The sequence below is a fragment of the Leucopleurus acutus genome (genome assembly GCF_964270905.1).
Source record: "Leucopleurus acutus genome assembly, chromosome: 5".
In the NCBI taxonomy this organism is placed as follows: Eukaryota; Metazoa; Chordata; class Mammalia; order Artiodactyla; family Delphinidae; genus Leucopleurus; species Leucopleurus acutus.
In genome coordinates, this window is record NC_139147.1 from 72851749 (window position 1) to 72870794 (window position 19046).

Sequence of the window (19046 nt, forward strand, 5' to 3'; positions counted from 1 at the left end):
TAAAAATCCTCTGTGCTCTATCTATTCATCTCTCCCTCTTTCCTAACCATTGGCAACCACTAATCTTTTTACTGTCTCCATAGTTTTGCCTTTTCCAGAATGTCATATAGTTGGAAGCACACAGTATGTAGCCTTTTCAGATTGGTATCTTTCACTTAGAAATATGCATTTAAAGTTCCTCCACATCTTTCCATTTGTTTTTAATGATTAATAACATTTCATTATCTGGCTGTACCACAGTTTATTTATCCATTTACCTACTGAAGGTCATCTTGGTTGCGTCCAAGTTTTGGCAATCATGAATAAAGCTGCTATAAACATCTGTGTGCAGGTTTTCATGTGGACATAAATGTTCAACTCATTTGGGTAAAAACTAAGGAATGCAACTGATGGATTGTATGGTCAATCTGTTTCTTTTTAAATTAATTAATTATTTTTTTTTGCCTGTGTTGGGTCTTTGTTTCTGTGCGAGGGCTTTCTCTAGTTGCGGCGAGTGGGGGCCACTTTTCACCGCGGTGCGCGGGCCTTTCACTGTCGCGGCCTCTCTTGTTGCAGAGCACAGGCTCCAGACGCGCAGGCTCAGTAGTTGTGGCTCACGGGCCCAAGTTGCTCCGTGGCATGTGGGATCTTCCCAGACCAGGGCTCGAACCCGTGTCCCCTGCATTGGCAGGCAGATGCTCAACCGTTGCGCCACCAGGGAAGCCCCAATCTGGTATTTTTTAAAAGCGAATACAACCATTGTAAACTTTTTGTTTAATCTTCATCTTTATGCTTTTCTAAAGTGTCCAACTATACAAATGACTGGGTCTCAAACACCATTTAAACATATTTTTGAGTAGATATTCTTTGGGTAAAAAGGGAAACAATTAATTTCCAAATCTGAGTAATGTTATTAATTTTACAAAATTACTGGCCTTTTGAGTAGGAAATTAAACTTTGCCAAGAGACAGCATTTCACAACCAAGTATAACAGAATTTTTATCCTAACTTTGATTGCTTGGTTAATCACTACTCAAAGAGACTATTTCTACCCATTCTCCTGGAAACTATTCTACTATCAGACTTGGCATTTCCAAAGTCGTTTAAGAGGATTATCTACTTACTCTCTATATATTTTAGTTTAATACAAAGGCATTATACTACTGAATATAAGCAATTTTATTCCTTAGAGATGAAGAAAATATATATATATATATATATTTGATCTATCACTTCAAAACACAACTATTATTAGGCATGAGACCAAATGTTTGAAACATACATAGATAAGATTAGGCCAATCCGTGTTGGTCCAATGTGGAAATGTCTTGGTGTGAATATTTAGACCTGCTGCCTGGTAGGAACTGTCAGAAGATAAATGGTTATAGATGATGACACCACATGCCTCTGTTTGCCTGGGAAGTTCCCTCTTTCCATAAAAGTACTCCAAGTTTGGTTGATGAATTATATACTCATCCTAGTTATAAGGAAACCGAATGTTTTTTCTCCTCTTCTCTCCCTGTCTCACCTCCTCAAGGGTATTTCTTTCCATAAGGGTAAATAACAAGAGAATCATCAGCTAGAGGATCAGTATAACACTAAAGTGTGATATGTTTCACAGAAAGTCTAAGAGAGAATTCAGACAGATTAAAAATATATAATAATAAGGAATCAAGTAGTATTAAGTGCTATGAAGAAAAATATTTAAAAAGGTAAGAAGTCAGGGACATTTGGAGTGAAGAAGTGCCTGCTACCTTAGACAAGAATCTAGGAAGACCCTCTGAGAAGGTAACAGATGAGCAGAAATCTGAAGGAAGTGAGGAAATGAACTATGAGAATATCTGAGGAAAGAATGTTCCAGGCAGAGGAAACAGCAAGATTAAGGTTCTGAGATGGCCACATGCTTGATATATTTGAGGAACAGGAACAAGGCCAATACAGCTGGAACAAAGTAATTGAGGGAGCAGTAGGAAATGGGATTAGAGATACTGCCAGGGGCTAGATAATAAAGGGCCTTTTGGACTATGGTAAAGAAGGATTTAGAATTTTATTATATATCGAATTGGAAGCCACGGGAGAGTAAAAAGCAAGGTGCTGACAAGAACTGACATTCCGTAAGGATGACTCTGGCTGCTGGGTGAAGAACAGACTGGTGAGAGTAAAGAATGGAGCTAGGGAGACCAGATAGATATCTACTGCTATAGTTCAGGCAACAAATTAAATAATTTGAATTAGTAGTTGTAGAAGTGGTGAAAAGTGGTTAGATCATAATATATTCTAAACACAGAGCCCTCAGAATTTGCTATTAAGTTGCATGTGGAGCAAAGGGAAAAAGAACAGAAGATTATTCCAAGGGTTTTCATATTCAACATCTCAGTGACTGGTACACTGAATGAAGATGGGGGAGAACAATAAAATTAGAAACTCTGTTTTTGACATGTTAACTATCAGATACTTAATCCAAGTGGAGATACTGAGTAGGAAAGCCAGACACACAAGTCTAGTGTACGGGGAATAGCTCTGGACTGAAGATATGAGTACTGATGTATTTAAAGGCACCTGGATGAGATCATCTGAAATATGAGTATAAAAAGAGAGAAGTTCAAGGACTAATGCCCTGAGTTACTCTAACTATTAGTGGTAAGAAGAGGAGGAGGATACTGCAAAGGAAACTGAGGTAGGGAGAGTGTCAGGAGAATGGTGTTCAAGAGTCAAAGGAGAATTTAAAGGAGAGAGCAGTTAGTTGTGTAAAAAGCTGTTGTGGGGTCGAGTAAAATAAAGATTGAGAACTGATCACTGGATCTCACAGTCTACTCCTAGAGGGGTTCTGGCTGGTTGTTTTAATGAAAGGTATTTTAGCGGGTATGTACGCTGATCGGAATAATCCAGTATGGAGGGAAAGACGGACAATGCAATGAAGAGGAGAGAGAATTTCACAAGTCCCTGAACAGTCAAAAATGAAGATCTAGTACAGAAGTGAAGGGTGAGATTTAAGAACACAAGTGGATCATTTATTTTAACAGGATGGAATACAGAATAAGACCATCAATTGAGAATGAGGGCCAGGAAACAATTGAGAATGAGGGCCAGGAAACTATTGGAAGTTTAATGGGCAGCTTTGGAGCTGATGTGGAGGAGGCAGAGTTGCAATTAACCAAGGCTAGATCTTACCAATGAAGTGACAGAGGAGCAAGAGAGTTAAGATTATGAAAGGCAGTGTTTATAGTCATGGACCAAGGAATGTGAGCAAAGCAAGGAGGGAAGTGAGAGCATGAAAGAAATGATAGATAATAAAAAGTTGGGCTGGAAGTCTTTAAAGGGTAAAAAAAAAAATGTTGTAGGGGAGGTGAGCTGAAAAGAAAGGAAGTGCTAGTCAGTTTGAAATGCTTGCAGCTGAGATTTTGTAAGTGGTTCAGTCAATGGTAATGAGGTCTTGAATATAACCATTTCAGCAGGTCACTCAAGTGAAAGAAAAAATAAAGACTCCTAGAGGCAAGGATATCAAAGAACTGAGAAGTCAAGATTTTGGAAGGATCATACCAGGATACTGAAAATCACTAAGAATGATTACATGAATAGTGGACAGAGAAAAGACAGTTCAAATCATCAATGAGTAGGAGTGATTGTGAAAGATGCAGATGACTAGACAAGCAGGGGAAGTAGAAAATACTGTCTGATGATATATACATTTTTAAAAGGGAGGAGGTACAATCATCCATAAATACCAATGGTAAGCAAGGAAGACATCAACTCCACTTGTTGGTCCCAAGGTACATGGGACGTGACAGATAAAAATTCCACTTTTTGTGAGGGGTAAAGAAAAAACAGTACTCTCGGGGGAACACCAGTTTTCTATGAGAGAAAAAAAGGTGAGATGAACCATCACAGAAGAGCTTGAGGAAAAAGGAAATTTTGCTGATCACGAACTGGGAGTTCCAAAGGGCAGAGTGAAAGAAATTGGGAGGTCACAGATAAATGGGAGTTTAAAACATATTGGAGATATACCAGAGTCAAACAGAGATAAGGAAATTAAGTGAAGGTGATCTGGAAGGCTTCAACGTTTTGTTTTTTTTTTTTGCGGTACGTGGGCCTCTCACTGTTGTGGCCTCTCCCGTTGCGGAGCACAGGCTCCGGACGCGCAGGCTCAGCGGCCATGGCTCATGGGCCCAGCTGTTCCGTGGCATGTGGGATCTTCCCAGACTGGGGCACGAACCCGTGTCCCCTGCATCGGCAGGCGGACTCTCAACCACTTCGCCACCTGGGAAGCCCCAAGGCTTCAACTTTTTTTAGTGATTAAGATGTCCTGATGGTATGCTTGGTAAAAGGTGGATAATCAGTTAAATTTAGTTGTCTGCTTGTGACTGGTTTAGCATTTGCAGAAGGGGTGTTGGGCGGGAAAGCAAGGTCAGGAAATTGGTGTCTCACCAAGAATTTGAAGTGCTCTTTGGGGTCCCTCCTTTATATCCTGCAATTGAAGGTGTTGAGATACGTGGTTCTTTAAAAACTGTACAGCCTGCACTCACAGGAACTTATTCAGTCAACACTATTTACTGAATGTCTGAATGAACTGCACCATCCTAGATACTGTAATTCCTAATTATCTAATTTGAATTTGTTGAAGACTATTAAAATTAAGCAATATAAAAATAAAATAACAATAATAATAATAGCTTCCAGGCACTGTTCTACGTGTTACATGCACTTAATCATTTAATACAATTAACTCAATGAAGTTGATGCTATTATCTTCATTTGGGGACAATATAACCAATGCATAGCTCTAAAAATTAAATCCTTTCTACTCCAGAATGTACCTGTTTAGGACAAATCATATTCTTTTCATACAAATTAGCCTATTTATTTTTCTGGTATCTGAACAGTGGGCATCTATCTGAACAGCGTTTTCCTGTATTTTAATTTAGGACAGAGTTTCTTCCTCTAAAAAGCATATTATTCAATTCATGTGGCTAATATTCACTCTTGTTAAAATTTTATTGTTCTGCTTCAATTATAAGTCATTATGCCTGTTCCATTCACTCCTAGGAAGAGAATTTTGCTGTTTTCAGCTTAATTTGGCATGTCAATTATCTGGGGGAGGGTGGAAATTCTATTTGAATATTTATAATGACCCACAATAGGGATTTTGAAGTAATCCAAAACATGGGAACAACTGCCAAATATACATCCGAAGTGACCTACCACATTACAGCTGTTCAAAGTTTATATATGACTACTGTTTTCGTTAATAAACACTGACATCACCAAGTAGATAAAAGCTTTTACTTAGGAGATAATCAAGTAGCAAAGTCTAGAAGTACTGTGCTAGAGTTTTTTAAAGCCCTGTTGAATATAAAAATTGGTCTTGGATTTAACAGAGCTGCATCACTAAACAGGACAGGGCAGATTGGCATCAAAGGATCATAAATACAAGAACAGGAGGAAGGCTGAAGTGAGGAACTGAGGAGGGCTTGACAATGAGTAGCCCACGTTTTCTATATTATAATGACTATTCAAAATGAAGAACATAAGTAGTATGAAGCTCAAAATAGAAAACCTTACACCAAAGTAAAATAATTCACAAGAAACTCATCTTAGTTTAACACTAAAAACAAACAAACAATAAAACCTCACATTGTAAACTTTTGGGATACAGCCAAATGACAAAAATTAGACATAGTCTTTAAGCTGTATGGTTATCATCATGGGTAAAGATTCAAAGGGGTGAGGAAATCAGGTACATGGGGGGTTTGTGCAGCTTGAAGAAAATCTGAAGAATGGAGGGGAAGAAAAGGGAAGTGGAGGAAGAGATGGGCTACTGTGAAGAATCAAAGGCACGTATGACGGCAATAGAGTGAATCCAATAAATATAGGTACCCAAGAGGTTTCAGGTTAGGTGCCATTATTTCGGAAGGCCATGAGCTAACAAGGTTTCAGGTGATTGAAATGGTAATTAATCAATCAATTCCATAAACATTTACTGAGCACCAACTACATGGCAAGTCCCATCCTAGAAGCTGGGGTCCTGCAGAAATTTATAACCACTTGGCTTCCCTAACATTTAAAAATATTAATGACTTCCTACTAAGTTCCACATATTACAGTAGAATCTGACACAAAATCTTAGTTGTGAACACAAATATCTTAAACAGATGAGCAATTTAAGTGAATCTGTAGAGTACATTTTATTTTTTATTTATAGAGGCTATTTGGTGGGATATGAAATCATATAATGACTTCAAATTACTAAAACTGCGTTTAATAACAACTCTCCAAACTGCTAAAAGTACCATGCATCATAGTTATAAGGAATTAGATTCAAAGTTAATCTTGCTATCCAATCTTAGAAAAGAATATTTCTGACAATAGTGAAACAGGAGACCTGGTAATCACTTTTGTTATTTATCATTGACAGAACAAAACACTATCATACATATATATTCATAGGTATATAGCATATGCTCAATAAACTAAAATTTCATTAATCTACTTTGTTTTTAACAATATAAAAATCCTCGTAATGTTACAAAATAAAACTGCTAGCCATGAGTCAGTAAATGAAACAGAAAAATGTATCCTAGCATCAACTAAAATTTAAATACGCCTAACATTCTTTCTCAGTCCTATTATATTTTATCCTGTAAAATGAATTCCAGTGAGTTACAACAAAAGACTTGGATATATAAAATATCCAACTCATTAGTGAGAAAAATAACATAGAATGCAAAATGATGTTGGTTCTCCAGAGCTGGAGAAATATAAGCTAAAACTCTGACTTAAAGTCTACATTTATAGATATGAAATACAAAGATAATGAAAAAGACAAAATAAGTAACAGAAAGAGGGCTGAAAGAAAGAAAAATAGTAATTTTTCAGTATACACAAGTGATCTGAAGCAAACGGGAGGAAGATAAAATTTTAAATGGCTTTGTAGGATCAATTGCAAATAGAGTTTTTATTAAAATTGTGGCTATTTTAGTGCAATACAATAGCAACTTTTCGGCCCAACTCCTAAGTAACTATAATGTAATTCCATGGTTTCAGTAGTTTTATATGTAAACTATTTTGCTTGTCTTTCATTTGTATGCCTTTTACAAGATGAATTATATATCACTGGTTGTGTTTGTGTATATACATATAGTTGTGTGTATTTGAAGTTTTTAACAGATCTTTCTTATTGACAATGGAAAAATATCACTTAATACTAACATAGAATGAATAACAATGCTAAGCTTTAGTCTCTGTGTCCCTTTTTGGTATATGTAATTGTAGTCAAAATCAAGTTAGTTAAATTCTTGGGGCAGTATTCAATCTAAGAGTTAAATCAATCGTTGTCTCTGAGTAAGTTTTGATTATAAGTAATCTCACTGCCTACATAAAAACTATTAATGACTCTCCCTAGCCCAGTAATTCCATTCCTCTCAAACATCTAAGAAAAAACAAGACTATTTTTACTTAAGAAATATGACATTACTTAAAAATAAAAACTATTGAAAGAAAATTCTAGTAACCAAAAACAAGAAGAAGCTGTTGACAGTTACTTTATACTTACTGTGCTGCTTCTAATTACTAAAAAAAAAAAAAAAAAGATGGTTTTAAAGGAATTTATTTTTAAAAGGCCCTAAGGTATGTGTATATATTTAAATTTAAAGGACAAAAGCATTCCTACCTTGTTTTTTAAATTAGACTAATTTTTATGCTTTCATTTTTACTGAAGTTGAATATCTATTAAAAACATGTTTTAAAATAAAAATATTCCCCCAACCCTCCTTTAATACCAAATAATAGGTATTTCACTCAAATTATGATTAACTTTATATTTTCCTTATATTTTTAATACTCACTCCTCAAAAAGAAGTGGTTTTATGTGATTCTTTTTTTAAATTTGAGGACTTTTAGTATTTGCTCAGCTCTTTACACTGTCAATTGAATATTTGATAAAATATTCCTATAATCATGTAATTACACAAGTTTACTGCTTTCCAATTAACCCTAGATAATATATTTATAGAAATGGAAAGATTCATTAAATCCCTTGAATAAACCATAATGTAATAATTTTAAGATATTAGTATATACAATAGCCAACTGTATTCAGTTTAATCTATACTCAAAACACTAGAAAATAAAAATATTTCAAATTATCTTCTGTTTCTTTACTATAACAACCTCCTGAGGTTATCTAATGACATATAAAAGCTATACAAACAGGTATTTTCTTTGGTCAAACATCATACTTTATGGCGTTTAACACAATCTGAAAATAAGGAGACAAGCATTATTAATTTACATTTTAATTTATGTATGAATGGCTTTATATTTTTAGAGAAGTCATTCAACAGAATCTGAGACTGTTTTGTTTGGCATTACATAAGAGCAAAAGGGAAAATATTTTTGTTTCCCCTTTCACGCTAAAGACCTGCATAGATGGACTGAAAACATACATTTCTGCGTATCCAAGGTTTCAGGGCATAAGACTGTGTTTTAATAATAAGAAATCTATACTAATACATTTTTGCAAAGCAACATGAACCGAAAATAATTTCAACAAGTGGTATGTTACCTGGGTGGAGCTGGTGGCTACCGAGATGCAGTCAATAAAGCTGTGTCTTCGAGTGAAAAATGCAACTATCTGCTGCCAGCGTGAAGGTTCTGGCTCAGCTTGCAGTTCATCTGATGAGCCCTTTTTCGCCCAGTGTTTCTGCTTTGGGCCTACTGAGCCATGGCTAGAGCTAGTATTGCCTCCTCGACTGGCGCGAGAGTACAGAAGTGTGTTGTTCCCGAAAATGTAATTCATCTCTGCAGCCCTGCAGGTGGTTGCCAAGCAGTCTTACTTCTCTACCAGCTGCTGAGTGGTGAATGATCGGTAAAAACTGCAGCTAGAATTACAGCAGCATCACTTGTAGATCAGGGAAAATAAAAACCTTGAGAAATGATGCTCATTTTCTCTGTAATTTCTTCCCATGAAAGAGCTTGTATCTTCCCTCTGTACCTGTTAGCTGTATGATGGCTGAGTTTATATTTCTAGACAAAAAAGACGACATAAGGTGGTTTTCTTTCTCATGATTATTTTTTCACCAGCGTCTGCAGGAAAAGCTGTTCTTTTGTTAGCTGATAACTAGACGGACTGAAATCCAGGAAGTGAGGTCGATTAGCAGGTAAAGAAGGACGTTATAAACACTGGACTACCAAGACCCTTTGGGGCTGCCTGATTTAATGCACTGGGTGGAGAAACCCTGGATTACCAAGTTTCAATCACAGTCTGAAGTAAAATCCAATGGCATCTTCGCTGCTTAAATAAATTATAAATATGAACTGAATTTAAAAATACAAGAGGATTCTCTCTGCCAACAGTTCTGATTGTTTAAAACAATTTCACTAAAGAAATCTTTCTATTCACATATAAATATCTACATCAGGAAGGCACTTACATTAAATAGCACTAAGGTTTTAAAAGGTACTATCTACATTAAACTCTGAGGATCTAATGACAGAGAGAAATCCATTTGGAATGTAACTTGATAATTTTATTTAACATATTGGTTTTTTTGATTAACTGAGTCTGAAGACAGAAACAGAATAATTAGCTAAATAAGTATCTGGCTTCTGGAACTTTTGTGATAAAAAAGTGCTATTATCAGCATCATCTCTCTCATATGTTATAAACATTAAGATTACCAAGTTATGAATTTGTAAAAATGCAGAAGAATTAAACATAAATTTTTTGTTTTATAGCCAGTAAAACGTATTTTATCCAACATGACATAAAATAATACTCTGGTTCAAAAAATAATACTGTTTGATTGCTAAATAGATACTTTCTAACATCTAATATCTAGGTCTGTGTTTCTCAACACAGTAGTCCACCTCAGAATCACCTCGGGTGCTGGTTAAAAAAAATACAGACTGATATCCCCTTCCCATTAAAATTTTTAGGGGTTAGGGAGATCTGGGAATTTTCATTTTTGAAAAGCCCCCCCTAAGAGACTCTTAAGCACCCTCAAGTTTGAGAACCACAGATTCCTAAGTCTGTCCTCTTAATACTATGCTACATTAGTATATGAAACAACATTTCGCCATTAAAAACAATATATGAATAAAAATGCTACTTGATAACTTACTAATAGTTGAGTAATTCAAGTTTTAAGTTGATATAAGTACATCATAATCCCCAACCTCAGCCATGAATGAGGACCAACAAAATCTTGCTTGCTTTTGCTTACCAGCACCAACTAAATGCAGTCTATTGGAAAGTAGCATTGGCAAACTACAACCTCTAGGACTACTGCAAATCCTGATTTGGCAAGAAAAGATGCGAACACTGTCTCTATGATTCCGTCTCTAAGATACAAACACATGCCCAAGAAGGGTTGAGAGTCATGTGGGACTTCTGGAAGTAAGATGTTTTGTGACAGATTATAGCAAAGTTTGCTTCTTCCCAAGAACTGTACAGACAGTAGCTGGCAGCTTTATGGCCCTACACAGATTGATCTTGTCTATTTGGGGGTAGGGGACTAGAGGAAAACACTAAGGGTAGACAGAGAACTAAGAATCCTCTCTAAAAGAAAAAAAATAAAACCTCCTAAAAATAAATTTTACTATGGACCAGATACTTAATAAAGAACTGATTAGTGTGGTTTATATAAATGCTCTAGTAATTGGTTTGGCCCCGAAATATGTGTCTTGATCTGTATATGATGGAAAGCCAGGGTGGGAGGGGGAACCTTAGAATTTATACAGATTCTGTTACTCTGGATTTGTAAGGATGAGGATATTTTAAAAATTTTGGCTGCACTGGGCCTTTATTGCAGTGCGCAGGTTTCTCTCTAATTGCGGCATGCAGGCTCCAGCACATGAGGGCTCCAGAGGGCATGGGCTCAGTAGTTGTGGTGCACAGGCTTAGTCGCCCTGTGGCATGTGGGACCTTAGTTCCCCAATCAGGGATCAAACCCACGTCCCCTGCACTGGAAGGCAGATTCTTAACCACTGGACCACCAGGGAAGTCGTGGATAAGGATACTGAAAATGAATGTGAATATCCTACTCAAGTTGCAAACAGTACCAACACAGATGGAACAGTAAGGCATTCATATACAATGATTTCTTATGCTAGAGAGCCAAAGAGCTTGGGAACAATCGAAAGTTGATGAACACTCCATCCCATATATCCCGAGTACAGAGAAGAAATACTTCTCAATATATAAATTTCCTATTCAAATCGACTGACATGAAGAAAACAACTTTGAGTTTTGAGAAAGGCTTTTTTATGAAAGTGTCCCATTACCTGAGCTACGGAAATCTAGGATCACCTCATCGATTGCGCAACAGTCAATACACACATACAAAACAATATATGTACCTAAATCACAACTGGTTTCATATGATTTGATTGGGAAGCAGAGGCAACCAACTCCTCACTGATCTCTGCTTTAGAATAACCATACCCGTGTCACATATTGGAAATATAAGCTCTATTCCGTTAAACCAAAATTTAAATTCATTATAGAACCTGGAAAGTCTATTTAAAATAGTGAATTTTAAAAAATACTACACAACGTTTAAATCATCAAAAAGAACACTATTAAGATTTTAATATGATATATAAAGAATGGACATTTTTTTTCTGCAGTCAAATACTCTACCACTGAGCAATACTCTGCACCTAACATTCTTTTTTCTGTACAGTTTTTCTTTTTCACAGAATGATAATAATATTATCTATAGCAGAACTCTAAACAGTAAGAGAAAGCATAAGTAAACTAAGTACATCCATTTAGTGATTACATACTTTAAATATGATTATGAAAAATTTATGACTGTTAGAAATGTTTATTTTATAACATTAAATGGAAGTAAAGACAGTTCAAAAATTTATATAGGATAGGCCCTCAATTATTTGTACCCTTTTCCAAACTTGCAAATAAACCCAGAAGTCTTCAGGTATAGTAACAAAGGCAATGATTAAGTAATTTTAGTGAAAATTTTTAAAAGGTTGAAGGATGAGAGGAAAAACAATATTGAAACTCTAAAATATTAGGAAAAAAATTACTAAGTAACCACAAAGCCAATGTACTGTAAATGCAACAAGCATTTTCCTTACCTTTTTATCTTTATAATACGGCCTATTAAATTTCAAAACATGCAGCTGTACTAAGACAAGACTAAGAAGATTGATAACATAGATTTGTTATTTATCTAGAAAAAAGTGATCATATATATACAAATCGCTTCTGTATGAGCGCCATCTAGTGGTCAAATTGTATGCAAACTGTGTGCTCAACTTAGTACTCCAGGGTCATCCAAAAAAGATAAAATTCAAAAGTATTTTAATATATTCCAGAGTTGTAAAAACAAAGTTGACTTCAACAAAGCACTCAGTATGCACTCAAAATAGGAAAGATTCTCTTCCTGTAGCATTTAGTTCAATAGGCATATGTTTGCTTATAGCCATTCTTCTGCTACCTCCATTTCTCACAATATTTGAAAAACTACCAATTGCTGCTGGTGATTTCATTTGATAGTATTCTCAGTACTACTGGATGAAATGTGTCCAGGCTAGAAGATACACTTATTTATAATAATTATCTGTTCACATACTCTGTTCTGTCTTCAATTTCAAGCCCCTTGTAACTACATTTACTTTTAAATGTAACTATATTTACTACATAATTTTCCGTCATTGAAGACAAAAGCAAAATATGAACTTTTATTCAATGACCATTGCAATATCCCACACTAAGCCATGTCACCCTTGTCATTTCATCTAGATTTAAATCTATTTTGAAAAAGGCTGAGGTTTTGTTTGTTTACTTGTTCAATTTACTGTTCTGACCATTTTTCCTAATTCTTAGATCATTTTCAGTTTTAGGAATCTTGACACCGTTCTTATTAGTACCATACTACTATATTTAGAACTGTTTAAAACTGAAGCTTACTTTTAAAGATTTTCATATACCACAAGAATTTACCCACTGTGTCTGTCCTTTTCTTCCACATTACAGTTTTTCACCATTATATCACCAATTTCTTTCTTGAAACTGTCTAGCACTGGCAAGAAACTTGCCCTTTTAGAGTCTTAAATCATAATTACTTTTTTAAAAAACTATTTTTTTTTGGCTGTGCCACGTGGCATACAGAATCTTAGATCCCTGACCAGGGATCAAACCCGTGCCCCCTGCAGTGGAAGCACGGAGTCTTAACCACTGGACGCCAGGGAAGTCCAAATCATAGTTACTTTTACGTTTTATGCTAAGGCCTGAATAAAGTAACTTTCAATCACTATCTTACTTCATTCATTACTTCAGTAATGAGAATCAGCACTAGCACTACAAGATCCTGACAGATTATTTCACAGTATGTTTCATGGTGGCAAACCCTTCATAAGCCCACTCATCAGCTCAGGATCAAGGTCCTTCACACCTTGTCCTCATTTCCTAACAAACACCCTAAACATCAACTACAATATAATGAACTTTTCTGCATTTTTAGTCTCCTCAGACTATCACCCTCCTACTGTACTTATTTTCTCCAGTAACTGCCTTCTCTGAATTAGCATATTGTATACATCCTTCAACACCTTGTCCAAATATCAACTTTGTTTTTTTACAATACTTCAAGAATTTAACTTCTCTTTATTTTTTCATGTTACATCATACCGTGTTATAACTATCTCTCCATAAAAAATACCAGTCACTGAAGCCTAACAAACTTACTAACATAGATGTTTAATAAATGCTAAATGCATGTTATTTGATAAACAAAACTAATATTATGTTGATTTTTAAAGCAATCATCTATTAATCTTATTTTTCTATTAGCTTTTATAAGAACTGTGAAGAACAAAGCAGTGCCTAATTTACATTCTACTCAGCAAACCGCTACTATTCAAAGATAATTTTTCAAATTACAAAAATAATAATTCATATACTGAGTTCTATGTATAGTACAACAGTTACTTGCTTCATTCCAAACCACAATACTATGAAAGTGGAAAAGTTCCTTATATTCGCTTTTTTGTTTCTAAAAAAAGACTGCTAATCTTATTTATATTTTAAATAACATATATTCCATTGTTGAGCTTCCTAAAACATTTGCAGTTATTTGAAAAAATTTTAAAAACATTAAAACTTGCCTTCTTATGTCAAAACAAAGTTATTTTTTAAAAATTTGGTTCTCTAGCAGAAAGTTAAAGTAATCCTAACCATTCTGCTATTACACTACCCCAATCCTATGCTCACTCCTCAAATTTTAATCTATGCATGAGATAGGAGAAGCAGGAAGAAATACCCCAAATGGGGCAGCTTTAATAATTCTTAAATTACAATTGTATCAGAATATAGTTTGTCAAAAGTCCAGCCTATCAAGATTTCTGACCCAGTAATTTGACTTCTGGAAAATCCATCCTAAGAAAACAACTAAACATACTTTTTATGCCCCAAGATGATTCACTGCAGCCTTCTTTACAAAACCTAGTAAAAATGGAAATAACAAATAGCGAAGACCAGAAGTGTTCAGCAAGTTAAGGTACCAATATACTATGTAATGTTATGTATCAAGTTTTTAAAAAATTTAACACGGGAAAATGTGTAAAACAAGTTTATAATAGGAAAAAACTCACATTTAAAAAAGTAAGATGTAAAGTATGATTTAGAAACAGATGAAGGAGTAGATAATTTCTTCTACTGGAAATGAAAATCCTAATCAGAGAGCCAGCAAGCCAAAGGGGGAATACGATGATGATACCCAACTGCTCTACCTATTTGCATCAGAAACTTGTATTTATAACTGTTTCAGAGACTGATGCTGTTAATATCTAATAAAAGAAAACAAAATGAAAAGGAGCAAGAGAATGCCATGTAAGGATGGATAGATCCAGCTGCTTTTCACTGAGACCAGCTGAATTATTACCACAGTATACTAAGATGCTTTGAGGCTAGTACTTTCTTGATCTTAACCAAAATTTGTCAAAGATTTGCACACAAATACTCAAACTGCCACTGCACTAAGGCAATAGTATAACACCAGCAACTATAAGATGTATGTCAATTGCAGAAAAGATAAACTGTGAAAAAGATGTGTTTTATAACTGTTAGTAAAAGGATATTTTAATCTCAATAACATACTCCTTTAAATAAGCCTCTGTCAAATTTGTCTTTAAAAAGCCCTCGGGGGGAAAAATGCTATGGGAGACATAATCCTTTAACATGTAATAATTAACTGTATGCAAAGGACAAGAGCATTTTTAAAGCAGATACCGAAAGAATCAGGCAAAATTCACTTAATTCTCTTATGGTAAGAAAATCAAGGGAAAAAGAGTCAAATTAAGGAAGCAAGTGAGAATCTTCAAAAAGTAATAATGCTTTCTCACTCAATAACTAGAAGCACTTAAGTCTCACTGCAGAGTGAGGATTAAATAAAGAGATGTCAGAAATTTACTTTAAAATACTTCAAGACAGACAGTAAAGAAATATGTGTATGGTGGTTCAATTAAGCTAGGTTCTAGTGCATTACTTCTCAACAGTGGCTATCTAGAAACACCTGGAGAACCTGTAAAACTCTCCAAAGCCAGACTATACCCCAGACCAATTAAATCACAATCTCTGAGATGGCACTCAGATATAAATTTTAAAACCTTTTTAGGTGGTTCCGATATCCCACCACAACTGAGAACCATTACTATGGACAGTCAGTTGTCCTAATCAGGAATTAACATTCCTAGACTGGTCAGCTAACATTTAATTATAAAGTAAATGGCTGCTATAAGATTTTTGTTATGTTAATCTTTGATCAACACCAAAAGTTTGCCAATTATCATAATGAATGAAGTGGGCTTTCACTGGTGAAATCCATTGTATTTCAGTTATATGGATTGGCTAAATTAGACACAATCCACCCTTGCATAAGGGAAAGAAAGACTCTGAAGAGGCTTATACCCTTAGAGATGGCACCTTAAGGTTTAATACCTAAGATGTCCGGAAATTCTGGGTAACAAAATCTTGGTCTCTGGAATATTGTTTTATTTGCCTAGAGTGAGCATTTTATGCAACAAAAAAAAGTTGAGGCTTCATCACATTTAAAGAGGCTATATATAATACGTTATGTGGCTCACTGTCTGTTTAAATGTCTGCCTGTGTCAGAATCTGCATACACACAGAACTACCAAACCACCACCAAAAGACTGAGGAGTTGGGTGTGTGCAAATTGGCTTTGGATAATTTGTAGCAATCATAACATCAAAAATTCAAAATATCAGAAACAAAAGAATTATACATACCCGGGAAGGTTTTTCGACTGAAGTAAGAAATAGGCTTTATTAATTCAGTCAAGAGAAAATAGGCATAGGCTGATAAGAACAGCATATGAAGCAGGAGGGAGTGCTTAGAATTCAAGTGTTCTAAGGTTCTTATGTTGTTCAAAATGAGGGTAAAAGATACATATTGAGTCTAAATTTTTGTAAGCGAAATATGTATATTAGAATTTCTAGAAAAAAAAAAAATTTCTAGGATAACCATTAAAGAAAGAGAAACAGAATAGCTTCCAAGCTAAGAAGAAGGAAAAATGAGATGAGAAAATAAAATCTAAAAGAAGACATGTTGGAATAAATGTCTCGTATGTTTAAAATTAAGAAACATACTTTTAAATAACTGATGGGGCAAAGAAAAAAATAATAATGAAAGTAAGAGAAAAAGTTTGAATTATGATAAACATTTCATATTAAACCTGTGGGTTACAGCTAAAGTGTATTTAAAGGAAAATTTACAAATTCAAATACGGTTAGAAAAGGCTGATAATGCAGTTAAGTAACCAACTTGAGAAACTAGGGGAAAAATCCCAAACAGAATAAACTCAAGGAAAGCAGAAGAAAATAAAATAATGATAAGAGGAGAAAGGGGAAAAGATAAAATGAAAACTGTCTCAGTCACTAATAGACAACTGATTTTTTTCCCCATGTGTATCTCTCATTTAGCATCCCAAAGTAAGATCAGATTGCCTTGGCCAAACACAATCTTTGATTGATATGTAGGCTATCCACACATTTACATATTGCATAAACATGTGTATATATTCATGTTTATGTGTGTATGAGAGGGGATGGAGGTGACAGCACATGGGGGAGGGGCACAGGAGAGGGTTTTTTTAGACATTTTTTTTCTTATTTACTTAAGTATAGTTGATTTACAATGTTGTGTTAAATACTGCTGTACAGCAAAGTGATTCAGTTATATATATATACATTTTTAATACTCTTTTCCATTATGGTTTACCATAGGATATATAGTTCTCTGTGCTATACAGTGGGACCTTGTTGTTTATCCATTCTATATATAAAAGTTTATATCTGCTAATCCCAAACTCCCATTCCATCCCTCCGCCAACCCCCTCGCCCTTGGTAACCACCAGTCTGTTCTCTATTAAAAGACATGGTTCTTTGAAATTGATCATCCTTTGGCAAGAAGGATCAAGAGGATAAAACGCACAAATAAACAATACTAGGAATGAAAAAGGGGCTACACCTAAATATGCTATAGACATAAAATAATAGGATTTTGAGAATATTTCAAAGTAAGTATGAAATGGGCAAATACCTAGAAAAACTATTAACTGAAATCTGACTGGTACTATATAATCCATTACAATTAACCAGTAATATGACATCATCCCTCAAAGAGAATTACAAAACCCACTTCAAGGTTTACAAGTAAGAAATGATCCTTATACACGATACATACAACTAACAAAGGATTAGTATCCGGGATATATAAAGAACTTGCACAAATCAGTAAAAAGAACAACCCATTACAAAAATGAAAAAAAATCTTGAGAGGGTATGTCACAGAATAGGAAACCTGAATGATCAATATTATCAAACAATGAAATGCACATTAAAATCACAGTAAGATACTACTTCAAACCCAAAACAATGGCAAAAATAACAATACCAAATATTGATGAGAATATAGATCAATTAAAACTGTTACATATTGCTGCTGAAAATGTAAATTATAGAACCATTTGAAAATAATCTGGTGTTATCCACAAAGATGTGTATACATAACCTACGATTTTAACAGCATTTTTAATACTAGTAATAATTCAAAAATAACTTAACATCCATCAAAAGTAAGGTAAATTATAGTATATTCATAAAATAGAAAACTCTAGAGCAGTGAAGATAATGAATCTCAGGCATATAATGTTGACCAAAAACTGCAAGTTGAGAGTAGACACAGTATAATGCCAATTATATAAAAACCAAAACAGGCAAAAGAAACAATATATTGTTTAGAAATCTAAATATGTGAAACCAGGACTCTGGTTATTTCTGAGGGGAGAGACAAGGTGATGGGGTCAGGTAAAGTCACACACTGGACTTCAAAGATACTGTTAATGCTCTTTTTCTGTACTTACTAATATATTTTTTTAAAGTTTAAAGATATTTTGATGTGGGTATTTGAAATATAACAGTTACTTCCTTCATGAGAACTTTTAGGCTTAAAGATCGTATCACTGAATAAAATTCATTTATAATATATATTTTTTAAAATGTTTTTAGAATGCTAACAAATACTATGAAATTCCTTATAATTACAAAACCAGAAACATCAAGGGGGGAAAATCCTACATGAAAAAATAGTTCTCTCTAAGCATGAGCTACATTAGTAACAAAAGTAATAAATAATTCATAGCAACAAAATAAAGTTACTATCTTACCTTTATTGGTGAAATATGAGAGTGAGAAACAAATCCATGGACATTTTCAATTTCTGACAGGTTCTTCTCTGAGACATGAACCAATTCCGGACCTATCACCTCATTAGTGATTTGTGGGGAAATGTGCTCTTGAGGAGGTGTATCTTCATCCTGATACCGGTATTTCTGTAACGTACAGCAAATTATTAAATATGAGGAAGCTCTGAAAAGCAACATGTGTTCAATCCAAATCATGATTTTCATAACTACCCAAATCATAATATTTAACTATATGAAAAGTGTCTTTTACAGTTTAATACATAAAGTCTGAGAGAAATGGTTCTCCATTTTAAAGTCATGCCAATATTTTAATAAACTTAT

General features: G+C 34.5%; 1 protein-coding gene across 11 annotated transcripts in view; it reads right to left on the minus strand.

Moving 5' to 3' along the window:
* The window catches only part of DLG1 (discs large MAGUK scaffold protein 1), a 287859-nt gene that overhangs the window by 165954 nt on the left and 102859 nt on the right, over positions 1–19046 (minus strand). For 10 of the 11 annotated variants that reach the window (XM_082839777.1, XM_082839778.1, XM_082839775.1 and 7 more), the window contains exon 5: positions 18687–18851. In XM_082839777.1, coding sequence (XP_082695903.1) covers positions 18687–18851 — 165 coding nt within the window. Of the gene's footprint in view, positions 1–8539; positions 8876–18686; positions 18852–19046 lie in introns of those variants that run through there. The other variant, XM_082839776.1, reaches the window with a different exon arrangement.